The 22,856-nt window shown below is 43.2% G+C and overlaps 1 protein-coding gene across 1 annotated transcript in view; it reads left to right on the top strand.

The window, feature by feature from the left end:
- Positions 1-22,856, top strand: part of tenm1 (teneurin transmembrane protein 1) — a 250,841-nt gene that overhangs the window by 18,106 nt on the left and 209,879 nt on the right. The window contains exons 2-3 of the mRNA XM_055034529.1: positions 2,282-2,553; positions 10,414-10,749. Of these exons, the coding sequence (XP_054890504.1) occupies positions 2,337-2,553; positions 10,414-10,749 (553 nt within the window). The 5' untranslated portion in view covers positions 2,282-2,336. The remainder of the gene's footprint in view (positions 1-2,281; positions 2,554-10,413; positions 10,750-22,856) is intronic.

Genomic DNA, 22,856 nt, shown 5'->3' with positions numbered 1-22,856 from the left:
CGAGCCAAATCCGAGCTCCGTCACCTTCTGCACGCTCCGGTCTGAGCTGGGTGTTTTGCTCAGGTGGCACACGCTGACTTTGTCCCAGAGAACGCTCGTATGTCTTGTTTGAAGTGAGCTTGGCTCTAAAAAAAATACAAAAGAAAACAGAACCGCCAGATTTTGACATCAAACCCAAGAATCAAGCCCCCTAATGGGCACCCCACTGTGGGCAAGAATTAGGTGGAATAACCCCTGCTAGCAGGCTTACTTCTCTAAATGCATGGGTCTCTGAGGAGGAGATGGAAGGTGGAAAGTGTTGAGGCTAGGAAGGGCAAGCAGAGCAAATGTGAAATTGAACAAAAGAATCGTTGGTGGTTTGTGTTGGTATAGTACACATCTTTATGCAAACAAAATGACATGCAAGCGACGTGTTCTGAGTACGCTCTGCGATGATAGAGGGGGGCGAGAGGGAGACTGTGTGTCCTTGTGCAGCAATGCATGCTTTCATTCTTGCTTGTAAGAGGGTGGCAGACAAAAAAAGAAAGAGGGCCTCTGTGGAGACAGACAGCAGTCAGTGCCTGCAGCAAGCTCAGAGCTCACAGGCTAATGTATACTTGCACCACGCTGTACCAGAGAGAAGGTGACACCAGTCAATCCTGTTTTGACAGGGCAGCTGAGATAATAGCTGGCTTTGATTCCTTGCAATAACTCCTGCCAATCAAAGTGAAAGGCACCGTGATTGCAGGGAAACCACAAGTGTCCGTCGCAACGCCCTACTGTACGCTACGGTGTGGGGCTAACACAATTGCCCCGCTAAATTCGCTTTTGTGTTTGCGATCTTTTGTTGTCATTGGCACTGTCATTAAAATCAAGGCCAAACACTGAATGGAGCAGGCAGACAAGTGTGGAGCATTTCCAGATTATTCACACCGCGATGTGGCCTGGGGGCGGGCGGGCGGGGCTGAGATGAAGATGCAAACGATTCGGCCCATATTCCGACAGTTTGCTGTCAAGGGTCAGTGGGCGGTCTGGATGTGTGCGCAGGTGTCTCCACAAGGAGGAGGAGGGTGAGTGCAAGGCCAGGGGAAGGAGCCCTTCAGGTGGAATAAAAGCATTACTGCATTGGTAGAAAGGTCAGCTGTAAACTTGTGTCAGACTAGTGGTGATCACCCTGTGCTGCAGATCTCTGAGGTATTGAGCAGGCACGCTCTAATGGCTTTGATATATGGACTACAGGACTCCCTGAAGAGGTCAATACCATAGCACTTTGTCTCTATGAGCAATGACCCTCTCAAGCTCCATTTAGAAGCTTTATAACTGCAGGAAATAGGCTGGAAAGGCCTCGAACAGGGCACGGTGAAAGGGAGCTAATATGAATGAAGTATTTTCTAATCACTCCTTCTATGCCCTAATCATAGTCCCAATCAATCATTAGTTACGGCATTATAAGAGCACGATGGTGGACATTATCAGAAGTAGATTTTGACGTGATTGAGAGGCGCACGAGGGAATGTGAGCCGAGCGGTACAGTAAAAGAGTTGATTTATCAGCCTTCATTTTGGGAGACCAATGACACTGAAAAGACTGTTGTCAAAAAGTATTCCATCATCACTTCACGGCGATGGTGAGCCGCAGTGTTTAATGAGAGTGACAGACCTGGAGCTCGGTGACGAATTCGATGATTTATCTGCGGCCTGTGAATGGTTGCCTGTAAAAGAGAGATAAAGCTTAGAGTTATTAGTGCAAGCGGTGGCCGCGACTGGCAGAACACTAAACCTTGTTTGATTTAAGCCGGTTTTCCTTTGAACACATGAAGGTAGAGAGGCTGCCGTGCCTCCCGTTTGCGCATTGATTAGGTGGTAACCTTTGGTGTGAAGTATGAAAGAAGATACATACTGCGTATAAATGCTCACGGTAATTGGACTTTACAGGTGCTGTTCCCATGTGTTCAATAACAGAATTACTGTGCCATTTTTTTTCCTTTCTGCCTGTACAATTCTCTTCACTTCATTTTCTTACCCAGTCTTCCTTGATCCTAATTTCCAAATACTGGATGTCCACAGTCGTTTTCATCACTGTTAAAGCCTTACTTTAGAGAAAAATCAGGCTGAAAATTTAATATTTTCAGCCTCTAGATCATGTCTAAATTTAACAAAGATGCTTGGTTAGCCAATTTGGTCTCCTTTTAGCCAATCTGCACGTTTTCGTGGACATTCTTTCACTTTTCATAAAAGCCAGTGTTGTATTTTCTGTCTGTTTGCTTTCCTTTGCTTCTCATCCACCATTCTTGCCTTTCCAGAGTGTGTTCTCTGCGCCGTGGCTTTGCTGAGTGACTAAGTGGAGCCCTATGAGCCATGGAAGAGATGGACAGCAAACCCTACCAGCCACTGTCTAAGGGCCGCCATGAAATGGAGATGTCCTACACCAGCTCGTCCGACGAGAGCGAGGATGGCCGCACTCATCATCGCTCCTACACTTCGCGAGAAACTCTGCCAGACTACACGCACGAGCTTCGCCTCACCCTGGGGTCACACCGCGACAGACAGAGCAACTACAGCCAACCCCAATCAGGTAGTCAACTCTTGCAAACAAATTCTCAGCACAGTTTTGTTGCCAGTATCGAGAACCACCGAAGAGCCGAAGTGACGAAATCAGTTCCCATAGTCCAAAGAAATCACGCCATTTTTGTTCTTAGCCTTATGTCGTGTTACGTCGCAACCCTCCTGGGGAACTTTTGATTCCCCTGAATTTCACGGATGGATTTATTTACGGGGAAAGCAGCGCTAGGTATCTGTGCCAGGTGGGATGTGTCGTCGGGTAGCACAGAGGGTCAGAACATGGGTTTTTCAGTCATAGATCCGATTTTTTCAAGGAACTATGTGCTGAAATATTACTAGAACTAGAATCCAGATAAACCCTCTTCTAGTTCATAAACTGCGGACCAATTATTCTGAAACACTGGGAACTTGCATAGTTTTTTTATTTTACTTTTTGTTATTTTGCTCTTTCCGTGGGTTTGTTATTTTATTTGTATTTCCTTCTAATTCATGCAAAGAACTTTGAATTGCCTTGTTGCTGAAAATGTGCTACATAGGTAAAATCACCTACCTACCTCCACTACCCCTACCGTTCAGGTGGGTTTGTTTACTTCAACTTCCTGGAAGAAAACCACGAGTACACTTTTCTGCAGCTCACCAAAAGACAGACTTGTCTGTTTGAAATAACTTATGGTCGCAAATAGCATGAATAGTTAAGGTGTGGAAACTTAATAACTGTTATTACGATGACACTTATCTAATGCGTTCACAGGCTTTTTGCAGCATGCCTTTTAAGCAGCAACATGCTCAGGAACGGGGTGAATCAACTAATTGGTGAATCAGCTAATTGAATTTCTTCATTAAAAAGGCGAAGATGAAATACTGCATTCGTTATGTATTGAAAACAACGTGTTGACATAAAATAAAATCATACTACGATATCTATCTTTACTTTAATTAATAATACTGCTGCAACCTCATGCTGACCCATGGCTAATGACATACGGTGCATATTGGCAGACACACGTAGCACGCCGCACTCAGAGGTCCCTGAAAGGACCTGTGTGAATTACTTATTACAGTCCACCATGAGCCAGAAGGACAGTCGGAGGCAGCCAATTACCTCTTCTCCACGGAGGTGATATTTCTCTCCCACAGCTAAACTAGGTCAGCCCCGAACCTCTCTGGCCTCACCTGGGGTGGAACACCACCCTTCATTACACGCACACTCCCAGATGGACACGGCCCGACAAAAGACACACACTCCGGCTGATGTGAGCGCACCAAAAGATTTCTCCCGGCCGCTGACAGGAGGAGAAATAGGCCAGCGCGTGTTGTGATGGATGGGCTTTATGCAGGTCACGCGAGGTGTTAAGAGAGAAATCGCACCTCGTAGGGAGAAGTCTGCCTGTCTCGCGCGACTCGCGGTGATCAATAGGCGCTTTCCCGTGCCATCCTCAACCCCCCGCCATCTCGTAGGAGCCCTCCCAACAACCGGCTAACAAGTAGCAATAAACATTCATAACAGACACGACTCTGGAGTCGTGAGTCACCGCCGGGGTCCCACGGTTTGAATGCCACCTGCGAGGGAATTTGACATAATGCTCGCGACACGGCAACTCCGTGGAGGCCATTTGTCATCATGCTTCAATACCTAAAAAGGGGACTGCGGTGTCAGAAAGCACTTGCTTTCTGCGGTGCCTTCCCAACCTTTCCGGTTCTATAACAAACATCATCTCCAACTATCAGTGTCATATGGTGAGGTGCAGAAGACCCCCAAAGCAGCCCTTTTAAATGTCAATGACAGCCGGTTTTGCGCAGCACATCTGTTCATCTTTGGGCGACGGAGTTATATATAGTCTACCATATCCAAGTAACCAACTGTTAAGGGGGGGACCGTTGCCTCCAGTGACATTTTTAATGGATTACAGTGTTCCTGACAAAGATCAGCCAAATCCTCCCTCCTCTAATTCCCCACCTCTGCTCTTCAGATTTCCCTTCATCTCTTAAAACCGACACGTCTTGTTCTCTCCTCCCTTCTTTTCCCCCTCTCCCGTTTTCCAGATGTTTATCTTTCCTAACACAGTGATTTGCTCCTCGCTCCATCTTCGCATCACCTTTTCTCTGGTTTTTTTCTTTCTTTCCTGCATTGCACCTGCCTCTGCTGAGCCTGTTTGCATAAGAGAAATAGTGTTGATAGATGGACTGATAAAAAGCTCAATCCACATCCTCCTGATTGTTTCACGCTGCATTCGGAGAGCCAGCCAAAAATAATTAGTTTTTGTTAGCTTATTAAATTAATTAGCTGTATAAATTAATCAATTCGCACTGTTTAATATTCTGTCGACAAAAGCAAGAATCTGTTGCAGTTTAAATGTTTAAATTATTCAAAATAAGCTGCCATACAGCGGTTTAATCGTTTGGGCATGTATGGAAATTACATCACCCGGTTAAACTCTGATTATGACGGATCATTTCTCTTTTTCTTTTGTTTTTTTTTTCCAAACTCCTTAGCTAATCTCAATCTTTCACTGTCTCCCTGTCTTTCTCAACGTGACAGAGCACTTATTGGGATGTTGGCGAATCGTGAATTAACGCGTTTACCGAGGAGCATCAAACCCTGTTTGTTTTTGTTTAGGAAGACATACTTCTCTGCTCAGAAGTGTATGCTGCAAAGACACTTCTTGCTCTCTGTGCAACAATTAGCCTCAGCACATCAGAGGCGTTTTATCCACAAATGTGAATTATTTCAAATCATTGAGAGGTATAATAGCTAACAGATAATATATTTGTATAATATCTTAATACCTCCGGAATACGGATTTTCCTTTATTTGAGCAATCGTGCGAAGATTATGATCCATAGCTTTTGCTTCGTAGCTCATGCTCCAGTTTGTAGGAAAACTTGTACTACATCGAGAAAGTTCAAACTGCAAAGCCACGGAGTAGCCAAGAGTAAAGTTTAAGGTTAAAACAAGACGCTTTACCTCACACTGTAAACTCACAACATTGATTTTTGACTCTGCGTGTCAAAAATCTTGCTTTAAGTTTAACCTTGTCCCTAGAAAATTCTTAAGCGATCACTTGGGAGTTAATGTGTTGTCCCATCTAGGTGTCTGAGAAATCCACACCAATCAATAATGCTGCACACAAATGGTGTTTCTACACATTATTTCATACATTACGCACCATGAAAGACTGACTTCAACTGCTGACTGTAAAACGAGAACCGTTATCTCTTGCAACACGAAGCAACAACTGCTTTTCTAGGTATGAATCAAAAAAAAAATGTTCTCACTTCCATGGTATCGTATCCTTTTAGTGGGAAATACTTTTCAACTCTTTCTGCTCCCCATGCACAATAGATAACTCTGCAGGAGTTGCCTCTTATTCGGGTTGAGACAAATGTGATCAAATTAAGAGGATGCCAAAACCCCCCTGGCCATTGATGTCGATCCAGGCAACACCTGCAAAAAAGCGAAGTTGGGGATGGTCTCTCTCCAGACACCCTCCTCTCCTGGAGCACACCTTAATGTCCTGATCAGAAAAGGCACAAAACGGCAGCACAGGTGAGTCCAATGGGATTTGGGAGTGATTAGGGTGTAATACCCAGAATGCAGAAACAGTTCTTACTTTGGAGGGATAGCAAAGGTCTAAAGAGCATCACTGGCAACCTTGGATATCCAGAGCATCCCCAGCAAAAAGCCTTGGGTATTTCAATAACCCCCTCCAGTAAAGTTTCTCAAAGAAACTTTACTTTAACATGTAAATTGGCTGTCAGCTGTGATCCATTAACATTTAAAACACACTTTTAGATTGGGGCCACTCTGTGGCAAACTTGATCCATAAGCAATAATAACTCACTTCAAGACAACAATGGCCAGTCGCCCAGAGAGCTTGTCTTATTACAGTCTTGACATTTTAAGAAGTTGAATTGTAGGATTTTCACTTTGAATAAACCAGAATAAACAGATTGTGCTCTCAACTTGTTAATGGCTTATTGGTCTTTAGGAACTCTGGCCCATCGTAACGTTTATGCCGAAATAGAAGTATTTTTCATTCGAGAAGTGGAAAGAGAAAGGATTGGTGCTCAGCAAGCATTGGCCAATTTGTTTTTGGGTTTTTTGCCACCAAAACAAACAACGACAAAAAAAAAACAGCCACCTTGCTGTGAGCAAATGGTTAAGTAACTGTGAAGTAGCAGGCAGGCTCTCAAGCACAGACATCCCATAGGTGTTACACACTTTTCACTGTACTCCAATCTTTGCAGTGACGCATTATTGACAAAACAAATTTCTTCATCCCACTGACTCTGAACTAAAGCAGCAAAATGAAAGCTTATGAAAAATTGTACCTCCATGCAAGAATCTGCAAACATCCCGTGGGAAACGGTTCCGGCGACCGGGTTTGCCTACGAACCTCTGCTGGGAGAAGGAAGTGGAGCAGCAACCGAGAGAAAACCACAAATTCATTTTGTCACTTAGATTTTTTTTTTCTACGACTAATCATCCATCCATGTGTAACCGGATCCTTTCTGCGTTGTGCTGGATTTATTGAATAATTAGGCAGAGACACGTTTTTTTTTTCCTTGAAATCGGTAGTTCCCTGGTTTACAACCTCTGACGAGAACAACAAACCGAAAACTATCCTGTTATCGGCTGCCTGCTCCAAGCCCTGTCCCGCAGGACAAACTTGACAAAAGGACAAGGTTTCAGGGGCGTAAACAATGTAACCACAATACCACAGAAGAAGAAATAAAGAGAAAGGGCTCCTGATCTTAAAGTGAGACGGTTATAACAATGGCACCGTTTTCTAAGGTGCTTACAGTCAGGTAAAGGAACAATCCGAAAAACAACAACACACAAAAAAAGATGTGTATTTATGGCTAAATAGAAATACAACCCAGTTGCACATGTGTACAATAAATATTATGCACCATTATTTAAAGTTTATTTTGAAGATCCTGTGGATTCAATGTGAACTCAGAAGACCGAAATCCTTTTCAAATGCTGACTTAAAATAAAATAAAATAAAATTGGGGATCTTTACACGCCACAGAATCAAACAATGTCATCGGACCTCAGTGTGGTAGCACAGTACCGCACTGATTAATTAACATATTCCTTTAGTGTTTGGATGCATAAAATGAAGGAAAGACTTTCATGAGGCTACCAACCCAATGTTGTGCTGGTCCATCTTTTTGGTGCTAAAACAGCCCAACCATTGCAGTGATCCAGGCCATAACTGGACCACTGCAGGAGTTGTGCTGGTGAAAAAACAGACCCTAAGATTTTAGCAGTAGATCTTTTAAAATTGGATTGATGGTTTTGTTTTGCACAGCAGGACACACAGATGCTGGATTGGGTCATGATTTTGGTTTCAGATGCCAAAATTTACGCCTCAACATTTCTTGAACCACTTTTTTTTTTCTTCACAGAGCATAGTCCTTATAAAATAATCCACAATTGTTAATGAATATCATTTCAAAGAAAGAGTTCACATGATCTGCAGCAGTTCTTTGGCAAACTGTCAAAGTTTGGATACACATTAATGGCAGGACTCAGTGAGCAGAACATTCCCCAAAGCATCAGGCCACCTGTACTGCCTTTTTGTTCATTTTTTTTTCTCCCATAATGCACCCTGGTACCATGTGTTCCAAGATTACATGTAGTCATTCACAAGATGAAAAAGAAGACATGATTCATCAGCCTGAGCTAACTTCTTCCAGCACTCAGTGTTCCAGCTCTGATACAGCACGGACCCACCGAATAAATCTGCCGTCCTTCAGCTGCCCAAATGCAACACACTGCTGTATTATGCATATTCGGAAACCTGTTTAATAAAAGACAGCTTTGGTTTCCTCAGTAATTTAAGCCGCAGTGGCTCATCTGTTGGAGCAAAACCACATGGCCTACCTTTCACTCCCAAGGTGCGTCGATGGGCCAGATTGTGAGCCAGCCATCGCAATATGGCCGTTGTCAACTTGTTAGCATCCTTACATTTAGCCACTTCTTCCTGTTTCTAACTCGTTCGCTTTAAGGTTGTCTACTGACAGGTTCCATGAGGATAACATTATCAGGGTGATTCGCTTTACCTGTTTGTAGTCAGAATCATATTCCTAATTGGTTTGTATTGCAGTAAGCCTGTTAAACTGGGAGCAGCATTGAGCAAATCCCTTTGGTTTCCAGTCTTGGAACCGGAACACGGCTAAACTGGGTTGAACAGCGTTCCCAGATCAAAGCTCAGAACCCCACAGTAAATTGAATGCAGCATTAATGCGCTGGCAAAAAATAAAATGGACGAGCAATTCAATATATGTTCACTGTAGGAGATTATACTGGATATGTTAGCCTGTAAACATCAAGTAGGAATTTTCCAAGATCTTCGAACGTCACACTGGCAATTTTACAAAGTGGATTTATTTTATTTTTAAAACCGTTCCGTTTACAAGTTCTTTATTTCTGGACTGTGGGCAAATATAAAGTTAAAGAGACTATTCAGTGAGCTAATCAAACTTAGTCTTTAATTAAGAATAGATTTAACATACCAAAATGGAAAATTGCTATGTGTAAAACTCGAGATCCTTTCTCAGAGCACTGCACTTATCTTTTTCACATTACAGCCTCGCTATTACAGGGTACAATATCAGCCAAATTGTTTTGGCAGTTACTTAAAACAAATACAACACTCAGCAAAAGAAGTGTAATGTATAAATAGCTTTTTTTTTCTTGCCGAAGTGCCAGTAGCAGCTTGCTGTAATGGCATGAAATGGGCCGTTATTTAAAGACCGATTCCCCCCTCTAATCACCCTCTAAAAATCCTGTTACATTATAAATATGCTTCACACCAAAACAGCAAGAAGACTTTTTAGTTTGCAGTCAATCCATGTTTGTTGCTACTGGGAAATAGCCAATTTGCTCCTGAAGTGCCCTCTTGCAGCCAATTTGGGCTAAACAGAGGTGTAGCGGTGACCAATCTTAGGCGATTTAATACCAGCAGAACAGTACGGGAGCTACAGTTGGTCTTGACCCCATCAAACACGCGCGGTGGGAAGCATCGCCGGTCAGCGGAGTGGTCGGCGGGACTGCAGCCCTCATCGAAACGCTGTGGTTCGACTTCCGAGGGCCTGACCCGACTCAGCATCAGCCGCGGGAAGCCTTTTCCTTCCGGAGATCTCGCCAGAGCCCGCTGGCTTTCATCTGTATAGATTTCAATTTATCCATCGCCTTCTTCAAAATCACATCAGTTCCATCACTTCCCACTTATGCATTCTAAATAGAAAACTCAGAGAGTAAGGAAGAAAATTTACTCAACTGCTTCTCCGGGAAAAAAAAAAAAAAGAGAGAGTCAGCGCTCAATTGAATTGAATCGAATTGAAGTGTAACCAGAGGACTAACACAGTATATCTGATGTTCTCAGATAACAGGTTGATGCCTGAGATTGGAGGGCGTTCTAATACCTGAAAGTGTATGAGGCTCAATTTTTCCCTCAGTCTGAGTCAATATTAATAAGGTTTGATCTTTATCTGATCTCTTCACCCCACCAAGGAGAATATAGATGAGATCAGTGCTCTGTTTGAGCAGCGGTTCGATACATCTCAAGCTCAATAACACACATCAGGCAGCCAGAACAGGATATGGCTCCATTGAAAATGCTTAAGAAAGATTGTGGGTGGCATTTTGATTGAGATTTCAACTCCAAGAGAAAAGAAAAGAAAAGGAAAAACTTTTAATAAATGCCTACTCAAATAGGATCATGTCTCTCCACTTGTCTTTGGAGTAACGGACACCTGATCAGCTTACTGAGCAGCCAAGTCAAATAGAAACGCATGCTGGACTGGAGCCTGCAGAGCTTGTGCGTGATCTTAATCTGCATGTCCCCTCCGTCTCTTCTAGATTTAGACTTCTGCAAAGCCGGGCAGATAAGGAGCCCCGACTACCCCATCCATCAGCAGCAGCAGCCGCAGCAGCAGCCGCGGCAGCATCAGGAAGAGGAGGAGGAAGCACTGTGCACCGGGCCGGCGACTCACGTCCACAGCCGCGGCTACTCGCTCGGGGTCGGATCCGACGTGGACACGGAGCCGGAGGTGGACCCGTCTCCCGCTCACGGCCTGCAGCACATGTGGATGCGCGGCCTGAAGTCCGAGCAGAGCTCCTGTCTGACCAGCCGCGCCAACTCGGCCCTCTCCCTTACCGACACGGAGCACGACAGGAAGTCTGAGCCAGACAACGGTGAGTGCAGTAGAAACAACGGTGCCGTTCTCTCGCTGGTGGGGATTAACAGGATGTGAAGGAAAACTGAGGATTTCAAAAGTTTGGGTGTGAAGCTGACGAAAAGTCCAGCTGAGAAGCCAAAGGAAAGGCTGACGTGTGCAGCATTGCTGCGGAGCGCTGCCCTTTCCCCATCTATACGTGTGTGATCCTGGAACGCTAAGTCATTTTGTTTGTGGTCACATTTTATTTACGGTATTTTAAGTTAAAGCTACGCCACGGTTGTGAATTGTTTACCGGTAGAAACCAAGTATGTGACAAGATCTCATGACACGAGACGTTGCAAAAATGGCCCAACACTGCACTTCTCTTCAAAGTGAATTTCATCTTTAAAAAGTCACTTTCTAATACTTCTCAGCAAATAAATTGCTAAATTAAGTGCAAGATATCATGTTACAGTGAGGAAGGTGTGTTGCTTTGTTGCTGTATCTATAGATTAGACTCACATTTGCTTCACAGGAGTTTTTGACGCGTCCTGTTGGGTTGACAAAGTCTGCTATTAAAGCTCTTCTTAACAAAAGCATTGTGACGACGCCAACACCATTTTGCTGTTTGTCTAGGAGCATGTTGTGATTCCTAGTCACAACGAAAATACCTGCTTTGGCAAACCGCTAGCTGCTGGAAACTGGAGAAAGACCTGCTATAATTTAATGCAGACCTCTTTTTAAGCAACGGCATCAGCTTGAGGATGACACTGAAGAGAAAAACAAAAAGACGCTCCCGACGTCTACTATCTACTGCTCCGCGGCTGTTGCTTCGTCTTTTTATTTTAGATTCGCTCTGTGTTTCTAATTGGCTGGACATTGCGTTCAACAGACTGTGTGCTCAGCCGTCCTCCTGGGACCCCACACAAGCTGTGATGCTGGACCAGGTCAAGGCGACATGCTGAATATACCGATTTTAGACCGGCCAGGGCCCTGATGTCCTTCCGTGCGCACCTGATCACTCTCAACACATGGCTGGAATCTCTCTCGAGTTTATCTGAAGGGCCACCCCAATAACATAGGGGTACCTTAAGATTGTGGGGAAGGTATAGTGGGACAAAGATGGGTATAAAACTCTTGTTGTGGGAGCCGGGCATTAAATTCCACATACAATAAGTTGTTTACCGGTTCCGATGTAATGTTCAGCAGCTCTTCCCCTTTGGAGGGAGGCTACATCGAATGCCAGGAGGTCTCTAGACGGCGAAGCGGCACAGTATTTCTCGTATTTCACAATATGTTGCCTCTTTTCATGAGTTGGATGTATTTTTATGAAGGATGACGTTTGAAGCCTGTAAAAGAGTCAGACGACTTCTGTCGTTCGTATTCCCTGCAGTCTCATTATGATAATATAGAATTTCCTGCAAGAGAAACGCAACAACAACACCAAAAAAAAAAACAAAAACAAAAAAAACGAACATATGACACTTCACCTTTCTCAAAGGTTTACGTTCCAGCCCTGGGCAATTACATGATTGAAACTCTGGGCTTTTGAACCCGTGCTAATGCTCACACTGCACTCTCTTTGAAGGCTCTTTGATGTAACTTAATCCAGGAAATGTGCTATAGGTTATTTGGCGAGCTTTTATTGGAGGTGATCCACGGGACCGGGGAAAAGTCTAACGGCAGACTTCTACATTGTGTAACTCAAGGATGGGGGAGAAAAAAAGGAGCGAATATCCATAGCGAACAGGGGGCCGGGTTTGGCTTTCCGCTTCTGAAGAGGAGAAATTGAAGAGGTCACATGGCTATGATGCCTGACTGGCTGCCTGAGGGCAGTTGACAACAGCCTCAGTGGGAAGACTACCGCCTGCAAGGAGGAGGAGAAGCCGAGAGGCGGGGATGGCGACGCAGGGCCAACTAGAGAAGAGTCTGGGTCGGTGCCAGCGAGCTGTCGTGCGCTGCTGGGTTTGGCTGGGCTCCCTGCAGATGGAGAGTTAGTTAGAGGAGCGCACAAACAAAAGCCGAGCTCTCCAACCCATCCCCAAGGGCACTGTCTGTTTATGTGCCGCAAAAAAAGGTGGAACAAATTCAGTTGCCGAGAAGAGAAAGGGGTGACACGGGACGAGGGAAAGCAAGAGAGGAGGGGTGGAAAAAAAGAAAAGAAGAGAGAATTACAGATGGAAAGAATAAGAGACAGGCAGAGCAAGAAATGCAAATGAGAGAATAGAAATGGTAATGTAATGGTATAATTAGAATGAGAATAAAGGAAAATGAGCAGCAGAGGTTAAAACAGGTGAAGTAGAAGCTGGCTTCGACTGTAAGATGGAGATTTAGAGCGTTGAGATTGACATCGAGACTAGAGAAGTGGTAGAGGGTTTTTTTTTTTCTTCTTCTTTTTGTTTTTAGATGCGCCAATTTGTGTCGCACCCAGTGGGGGTACGGTTTAATGACCGGCAGGCCGGACGGTAAGCCTGGAAGAAAAATCCAGCGACGCGAGACAGGTGAGACTGTGAAGGGAGCTGGGAGTGCCCGCAGCATTACTTGCTAATCAATTTGCGAGCATATGCAGAAAAGCCATTACCGTTTAGCACGAGGAGCTCGAACCTCATCCGAGGGGGCTCGGAGGGGAAAAGCCCCAAAAATGACGGCGGTGGCAGAGAGAGAGAGAGAGAGAAGGGGGACATTCAGATGAGAACCGCACTGGCACGGATGAAGTGACAGGAGTGAAAAGGGCGGATTTGAATGTTCAAAGCACTTGGCTTTTCTGCAACGGTGCACCAGGGAAGCTGGTTTATGCACAGATGTCATACGTCGCATGACGCTCTCTAACCTTTAATATGTTCTCGCAGGGCTCCCCCCTCATGCTTACGGTGCTTTGCAAAAAGGATTAATCTCTTATCAACTTTTGCACCAAAATCTTCTACTCGTCTTACTGGAATCTGTTTCTTTTTGTTGGTTTTTTGTGATTGACTATCAAAAAGATGTACAAAGCTGCAAAGTGGAAGACAAAGAATGCATGGTTTTAAAAAAAAAGTTTTAAAAAAAGAAATGTTTGCCCTGGAGTTTGGCCTTCGTCGCTCTGCTGTAGTTGTTTAGTGAAGGCGTGACAGGTTTGTTTGAGAATATGGATTTTTTTGTTTTTATCAAACAGTATCAGAAGAACCAATTAACACAGCAGAGAGGTCAGGGTTAACGCTGCAGAGAAATTTAAAGGATTGTTTGGGTTTGAGAGATGATTTCACACTTTGGACCGGGCCTGGGAATCTAACTAACTAACGCCGATATTTATGACAACGACCGACGGGTCTGTATTTTAGGTGTTTTTTTAAAAGATGAAAAGTTTTTTTTTTCTTCCCTTTTCTTTTCTTTGGACTGGTGTGATTGTTTTTGGGGGCCCCAACTGCAGTCTAACAGTGACATAAATGTCCTTAATCAGGGGAAATTACGATGGAAAACGTGTGACCAAAAGTGTTCGTCGTTTTTCTGTTCAGACCTTTACAGCAAGTAGAACCTGAAAAGCTGACTTTGCTGCACACAAGTCAGCTTTTTATTGAATGCATAAAAGCATTTTGAAAGAGAGCGACCCAAATCCCATTTGTGTATCTGAGAGTAACGTTTTCAAAAGAATTTAAAAGCTACAGCAAAATCCTTTTTACGTTTTGAATCTAAAATTACTAGTATGCCCATATTACAAAGAAAGCAAGACAGACAGGTTGACGTAATTGTCGTGATTTTTTTTTTCCTTTAACTTGACTATTTTTACCTCTGTGACAAAAAATTTGGACACCCCTGGCCTAGAGAGTTTGGCGTTGCTTTGCTTAGAGCACATCACACATGTCGGCTGTAGCGCACGGCCATGGCAGAAGCTTGCTGTGGGACATGCTTTTCTTCCCTTGAAGCAGGTAAACTGGTCATAGTTGATTGGAACGTGGATGAAACTAAATACAAGGCAATTCTGGAAAAAAACGAGAATGTAATTGAAGTTCCATGGCAGTACTTGAAAACCGCTCCTCACAGGCGCTCTCCATCCAATCTGCTATCTTTTGCTGCAGCAAAACCTGGCAACGGCCGCATAAATACATGCTGTCGTAATCCCACCGCCGTGTACCGATTCCAACGGACACATTTCAGACTGATTTTGTGAAAACGCCTCTCGATTTTCGCTCTACTTCACAATTGTCCAACGCCGCTGCCCAGAAACCCAACGGAAAACGCCGCGGTTTGTGATGAGAACATGGACAAGTTTTCACAGGGGGCTTGAATACTATGCAAAGCAGCGAACCTCTTCTCATCTGCACCGCCTTTCTGTATTTCTCCTCTCTCTCTCCAGCTACCTGAGCCTATTCATTCTCATCCTCTTCCTGTCCATCTTGTTGTGACACACGACCTGGTGTGTCCATGCGTGCCGTCATCTAATAGGAAATGCATTATGGATGTCACATTTCTTTCCATCAGCACAACAAAGTCTCCCACGCCCCCCGCTCCCTGTGTTTCCAGTGATAATGAAAGTTAGAGCCACTCGCAGAGAAAAAAAAAAAAAAAAAAACACAAAAAAAAAGATGCCGGCTGGAATCAAAAAGCCGGCGTCCCTGCCAAAAAATGAAAGTGCATTTTAAGTCGGACCGACCTCGCTCTCCCTTTTGTCTTCAGAGTTTGTCCCCCGCTCCCAAACCCATCAATGATGTCAGCTTCAAATTGGCAGGAATCCTTTTGTTCCCCGTCTGATTGAAGCTGACAAGTCAATTTAGTTGCTCCCTGTGTGTATGTGTGTGTGTGTGTTTGTTTGCAGGTGTGCAGGCAAAAAAAAAGCCCAAATACAAATAAAAATTAGACAGAGGGCACAATAGATTAAGAAAGAATGAAAGAGGCCTAAAATCTGTTTGCGCCACGTTTGGACACCAAATGCACGTGCGCACGTGTGCGTGTCTGTGTGCGTGTGTGTGCGCGTGTGTGTGAGGACGTCGGCATGTCCAACTGTGACGGCTCCCTCTGGGGAAGCTGTGGGGATCCTCGAGCAGCAGACGCACCTGCTGACAAACCCAGGAAAACATCGACATGCCGAACTGATGACAGCCCACAGTAAGAACAGAGCAGAGTGGTAGCAGCAGTAAAAAGATAAAGTGTAGTTCAGCCAGAGTTTACTGCCGACAGCCCCGCACGGTAACAAGTACCGCACGCGTACCGGGCGACTTTGCCACACCTGCCAATCTGGACCCACAAAGCTTTTTGGTTTTTTTTGGCAATTAGTATCATTTTCGAGCCGAACGTGTCTGAGGATTAAAGCATCCGAGGCATACAAAGAAGTGCGGTGGGAGGTATATGCAGTGTGGATTTAATAAAAGCCCAGGTAAGATCTGAATAAAGTGATTAGATTAAAGAGCTGAGCGTTGAGGCAGAAGAAGCCGGCCATGAACAACTGGCACTGAAGAGATTCTGAAATCAAATCATTCTAGTAAAGGAAAAACAGCAATTAAATTACATATACATTCAAGCTAAAGTCAAAAAGCTGCTGCAACATAAAGGTGGGTTTGGGGGGGGAAATTATACGGCAGTGGATGTGGGAATTCAGATGTAGGGAGGTTCAAATTCAAGCAAAAGCCATTGGAGCGCCTTGGTGGCGCAGGACCCACAGCAGGCCGCAGCTTCGATTCGAGTCTTCCCCCTCTCTCATTAGCCTCTTTCCTGTCATACCGCTTTCAAATAAAGGTCAACCAGAGCCAACAGAACCTCAAAACGATCCTATACTGACAAAATATCATTTTGATAAAGAGGAACATCTTATTTGGAAGGCTAAATTTAAGCGCTGGTGTGAAAAGGACCAAAGTGGATTTTAACATTCACAAGACAACTTCAGTGTCGAAACAAAGCCAGTGTTGGCACTAACAACATTTAGACCGTCGCTTCATCTGCATCACATGGACTTATGTAAAGAATGCTAAAGATAATTCATGTCGGGGGTGGAGGTGGGAGGCAGTGAGCCACGGATGATCCTTCCTCTGTAAAACATGCACCGAGAATCTTTACCATAAAATTGCTCACACTGCTAGATGGTTTACTTTTTTTTTCAGAAGTATCTTTATGATATGAAGTGACAGGAACACAAACAACAGATTTTATTGTCTGTTTATTATCGGTGTTGAGAAAATGTTTGCTTTTCTATTTACATTCAGTTGAAATTGACATGTTAAAAATTCGTTATGGGCCTTGTTAGTCAGCAGTTGGAGCAACTGTATCGGTATTAGAGCGTCCTAGCATCTCTGGTTGACACAGCGGCTAAATATGCTAGCATGCACGCTGCAACCTGTCGCCGTTCTTTTTCATCTCATCCTCCCTTATCTGTGAAAGATGACACTGTAGCCGCAGCCATCGTTTATGTACCTTTGTTATCAGCATCAGGCCTTTTTATTTACACACACCACGGATGCTGATCTCAAAGTTGCGTAATTCACTCAAAGCATTATGGGTAACAGGAAAAAGGTGGATAACCTGTCATCAGAACCTTGACTCATAAATCCGGAACCTCTCAACACCTCGGGTTGAGTTTTCTGCTCGACTTTATTTACAGTCCAGGTCAGGGTTTCGGATGATTGCTCAGACCTCTTTAAAAAGACATCGCGCCGGATCCGTCACCGAATCGACTGAAGCTGTCACAAGAACTGTTCGCCAAACTCACGGTGCACAGAAAGCTCTTTAAGTTGGTGAAACTGCTAATCGTCAAAACAAGGACAACATGAGCTGAGCTACATAAGAATATCTCAGACGCTTCTTTCTTTTCGGTTCTATGACATTTTGTTTTGGTTAGGAGATGAAAAAGGAAAAAAAAAAAAAAAAGGTAAAAAATCCACACTTTGACAAATAACTCAGGTTCATACGGACCGGGCCTCAGAAAACCCATGACTATGTAATAATAAAATTGGCAGGTATATGGGAAAAAGTAATTTAGACTTTTCTCCGTAAACAGATTTCTTTTTATTTTATTTTTTTTTCGAACTTTAAAATAAATTGTGTGACAGCTCTGACAGGACTCCCGAGAACGGCTGCCAAATAACAAACAGTTTGAGGCGCCGACTCTGCAGCACATTCAACAGTTGACTCGCCTGGAGTGTGGAGGCCGGGCCACCGGAGGCCAAGGGCCACTGAATTGTGACTAATAAGCTATATGAGTGAAGGATTATTAACAGCAGATTTAAATAAGCTGCATTATGTGGATGAATATGCAACGGCTTATTAGCAACTTTGCTTTAATAAAGCAACGCACACTGTTGCTTTTCATATCTGCTGCAGCTCCTGACCTTAAACAGCAGGGCAAAGTGGGAGAAATGCAAATGTTTGCCGAGAAGTCCCACCGCTTCGAAGCCTGAGAAAATAGTTTCTCGTGTCTACAGAGGGACGTGCGAAATCGTCTTCAGGCGACTCGAGCGGTTTCATTTCCACGTTTAAAGCGGTTAAAAACAATAACTTAAATGGGTGATCAGTAATAGTAAGTTGATTTTTGTTTGCTTTCACATAGACTTAGACTGCCGTCCCAGAACATGTTACATTTTTTGGAACCTTTATTTTCACCTAATACTGGCTTGTGTTACTCAGGCATTAAGTTATTAGTCTAAGGGGATAAATGTGTTTTTGATGTTTAAGTTTTTCACACAGTACAAAGAAGAAATACATGAACTGATCAGTCCAGCCCATCACTAATATCCTGATGATTCCTGCCTTCCCTCTGCAGAACTAGAGTATTGTTTTATTAAAAGATACATATAAAACAATAACATAATGACACTTTTAATACAAAGTTGCACTAAAAGTGGCAGTAAATTATCATCAAACTTTGTATTATTCACTAATTAGTAACATTTTTAATATAAAGTTCAATTAAAACTCATGTTAAAAGTCCATTAAAAGTGCCAACTTTGCATGACCTTGTAAATAATGACACTTCACGACGTCAGTCATAAACGTTCATGACGACTCCTCCATGTTCTTAACAGTGGTTATGTCACTTTTATGACAGTGTCATGTTAGTATTATGCACACCCCTTTAAATAAAGTGTTACCCAAAAATGTAGCATTTATTTGCAGGATATGAGAAATGGTCAAAATAACTAAAAAGCTGCAGCACTTTCAGACCTCAAATAATGCAGAGAAAACAAGTTCATTCATTTAGAAACAACAAAATCAATGTTTTAAGAGTTCAGAAATCAAAATTTGGTTGAATAAATAATAATGAGGTTTTCTATGAGGTGGTCTCTTTATTTCTTTCCACAGCTGTAAAAAGAACATTGGAATATAACAAGTCATTTCTGTAAATTGATTTAAATGCAACAAACAGCAGTCATAATAATATGCTGCTAATGGGACTGTAATTTTATATCCTGTAGTCAAGGATATAATCATTGATCTCACAACAAAGTGCTTTGCGGAGCATGTTTGTTTGTTGATGCACTGGAAATCTGAGCAAAGAACCAGGTTTTCAATGTGTCACCTTTAATGAACAGGAAGAAAATAGGATTTTTCAGCATCTGACCTGTTGACAACTGGCTGATTTCAATCACTGGCAAAACGTATTGTCATATCACAAAAATGAAAGAGTTGCATGCTTAGCCATGTTGTACCCTCCTACCATTTGCATTAAAGCCATGCTGTTTTTTTGTTTTTATTCTTTCCTTTTACATACATCACAAAAATAGTTTGAAAAATTCTGTATTTAATCTACAAGTTTATGCGATGGTTTAATGAGGGTTTTATTTATTTTTTTTATTACAATGGCCACCAGAGGGAACGGAAAGGAGCAGAAACGTTTCAAAAATTCAAAAACACCTCAAGCATAACGAGCACATAGAGGATGAAATGAAAGAGGAACCTGGCCCAGGCGACGGTCAAACAGCAGGAAGGAAAGAAAAAAAAAGAAAATACAAAAACACAGGAAATGCCTCGTATGCTTGAAAATGTGAAGTGAAATATTGGTAATTTGACACAGTGGAGGTGCAAACCCGCAGCGGAAAGTAGCCAGAGCTGAACACACACCCACCCAAAAACATGAAATGACTGAACCCGGCTCAGAGTCGCGACAACCCCCCGGAGTAATTAAAGGTAGGGGGCGTGTAACATAATGTCCCTGCATCCTAAATTAGAAGAGGGTCCCACCACCGCCTTGGAAAAGAGCTGCATTCTGAGGTGTGTGTATTTTACCTAAAGAATTGGTTCTTTGGGAACAGAGCGACAGCAGGAGGCTCAAGAATCAAGAATGACTGAAACCTGCTGATATCACAGAGGTTAAACAGAGAGAAGGAGAGCCTTACCGGCCACTGTCCCATGACTTAGCTGCTACGTAAATAGAAATGTTTTACCAAATTATCACATTACACAGTGCCTTCAATTATCCTTTGATGAACAGCGGGTCGCCTGTTCGCAATTGATTATTGAAGAGGCTTACATATTTTCACATTAGTTCTGGGGTAACATTTTCCGTAATTAGACCAAACGGGGCTAATAGAGGTTGGTCGCTGGCGCTCAGACGGAGCAGACGGGAATGAGGCAGGATTGTTGGGGAAAGAGAAAAGAGGCGAGGAGGAACCATCGGCAAGGAAAATTTATCACGGTTTTTTTACGTGACACCAAGGGAAAAGTTGTTTAAATGTCCTTAATCTACTTAAATGCGACTTGGGTTACTGCTGCTAAAATAACATTTAATGCAACAATGTGATAAGGAAAATAGTTGCATTTTATTTAAAGATAATGTACGTTGAATGTGCAGACATGTATTTCAATGCCGAGCTCATCAGCTCGGCATTGTCACTCATGTTGTGTATTTCTTTTAAATCGGTATGTGGTACCTGGACAAGTTAAATATTAATTTTAGAGAGACTTGCCCTTAAAATCGGTTAAAAAAAAATCTGGTTCCTCTTTACGAGGCTCCCTCACAGCAACCAGAGTCAGAGAGTTCTTCAGTGGCTGCGACACAGACCTCTACAGGAGAGCCTCTCTGCCCACAGCGCCTACAACAACTCTTTGAAGAAACTATCAAATGACATTTTATTCTGAGGCTCATAAAAACACTTAACTTCCCTCTGCTGCTAATAAAATTAATTTAAACATTTCAGAAGCAGCTGGGTATTTCTCTTTCATTTAAACAGCTGCGTACAGTTTTTAGTGTGTGAGTATCTGAGAGCCACTCTAAAAACGTTCAGATTTCTGTCTATTTTAATATAATTCACGCACCAAAAATACAGACATGTATATCTGATGTCTTACGTATCATGGCTCAGTTTCCTTGTGCGTATCAAGGCATGAGCCACGATACGCACAAGGAAACTGTCCTATCAGTACGGCATAATTCCGTATATACACTCTTCCCCATCACTGCGCTTCGGCGGAAAATGAAAGGCGCTCATCGATTGGCTGCTTTGCGACGGCTCATCAAGCGCGATTCCGCTGAGGTATTTCTGTGTCCCGAGTTGCATTTTCTTCAGCTGCATTTTGGCAACAACTCGAAAGCGAAATAGGTGAATCCGCAACTGCTGAACTGTAAATAAGCAGGGTTGCACTGCGTACACATTTATTGCTTCTTGTGAAATAACAATAGACGGTTGACAAGTTGTTGTTGTTGCTCCTTTCTGTGCTGCCTTTGATTTGTTTTGGTTCCTTTTCAAATACTGATCACGAAAACTGATGACTGGCGCTCCGAGCTGACTGACGTATCTCAGCAAAGATAAATTCAACTGTTAAGGTGGGAATAAGGATGATTTATTTATTTTTTTGTGCAAGATTTGTGGCATTCGTGGGGATGACTGACCGACAAAGTGTCATACAAGTCATTTGATTTTACAATAAAAGGATAAAAATTCTGCAAAAACAGAATGAAATTGCCTTCTCCCTTTTGAGATCTTGAAGTTAAAGACGAACAAATACAGTCCCTTTCGTTCCACACTAGTGAGAAACTCTGAAACCGATGCTAACTTTAGCCTCGTTACGAATCGTCATTATTTGCCATTTCTTATCGTGCCGTTGCAATTAATCGTACAACTGATGTGAAATCCTGCCGTGCAACACTTCTAAAGAGGAAAAACAAAGAACGGTGCCTTCTTCGTTGCTAATGTAGGGCGAATCGGGAACTGCTTCCTTTCTTCATTCAAAATCCATATCTCAGTCGGAGACACGACAGGGTTTCGAAGTGAGCCTCACAGGAAAACCTCAGATTCACATCAGCAGTCGCAGTCACAATCCGCCTACAACTGAATGGGGCTTTGCGAGGCGAACCTCAAGAATTATGACAATATTTTATGATTACAAGACATCAGGATTTGTTGGAGCCCTACGGAGAGCGTGAACTCAATGTCACATAAACCAGGCTAAATTCATCGCCGTATTTCTGGCATTGGAAACGAGGGCCAACAACAAAATTGCTCAGTGGTTTTAAAACCCAAATGTTGAGCATTAAAGAGGTCACATTTTTGTTATTAATCCTAAAAAAAAATAGCATCAGCTGGTCTGCCTGAGTTATAAACAGCCTTGGCTGTATGAGAGGCTAATTACGCCACCTTTTCATGCTCATTTTCATCGTCCTCTTGCTGCTTATCTTTCCTCCTTCACTTCTCGAATTGACACGTTGGCATCTGCCAGACAACCGCTGCACTTCTCAGACTCGTCCTCCGGCAGGAAAGCATCAACAGCCGTCAGTCCAGTCAGCGAAAGGCCCCATCGCTCGTTAGGCCGCATACGGTTTTTTGAACAGAAACGCAAATGTCCGTGTAATTGCCGAGGCCCGAGTAAGCACTTGCTACCGATTGGCTGGGGGACATCGTCCTGTTTTTCCTCTTTTCTTTCTTTTTTTCAAACTTTTTTTCAAGACATCTCTCTTCTAAATGCCTGATCGCAGCGCTGAATTAGAAAAGGTTTGAGTGTTCCATTTATGGCAAGCGTGGCAGATAATGGTTTGGAGAAAATGGGTTTTCAAATTGCCTCCAACATTTACAGTCTCCTAGTTAGCATTTGGTCTTCATGAGAGCAACGATGATGGAAAATATCGCTTAGTTGGGATTTAATTCGAGTGAATTAAGATAAGTTAACCCGCATCTGTTGACATTGCAGGATAATGACTCTGGAAAAAAAACAAAGAAATAAACGTCTTGTGAACGAGTCATTTGTAGA

The sequence above is a fragment of the Poeciliopsis prolifica genome, unplaced genomic scaffold (genome assembly GCF_027474105.1).
Source record: "Poeciliopsis prolifica strain line A6 unplaced genomic scaffold, Auburn_PproV2 SCAFFOLD009, whole genome shotgun sequence".
NCBI lineage: Eukaryota > Metazoa > Chordata > Actinopteri > Cyprinodontiformes > Poeciliidae > Poeciliopsis > Poeciliopsis prolifica.
Note: the sequence above shows the minus strand (reverse complement) of the source record. Positions and strands in the feature narration are given on the sequence as shown.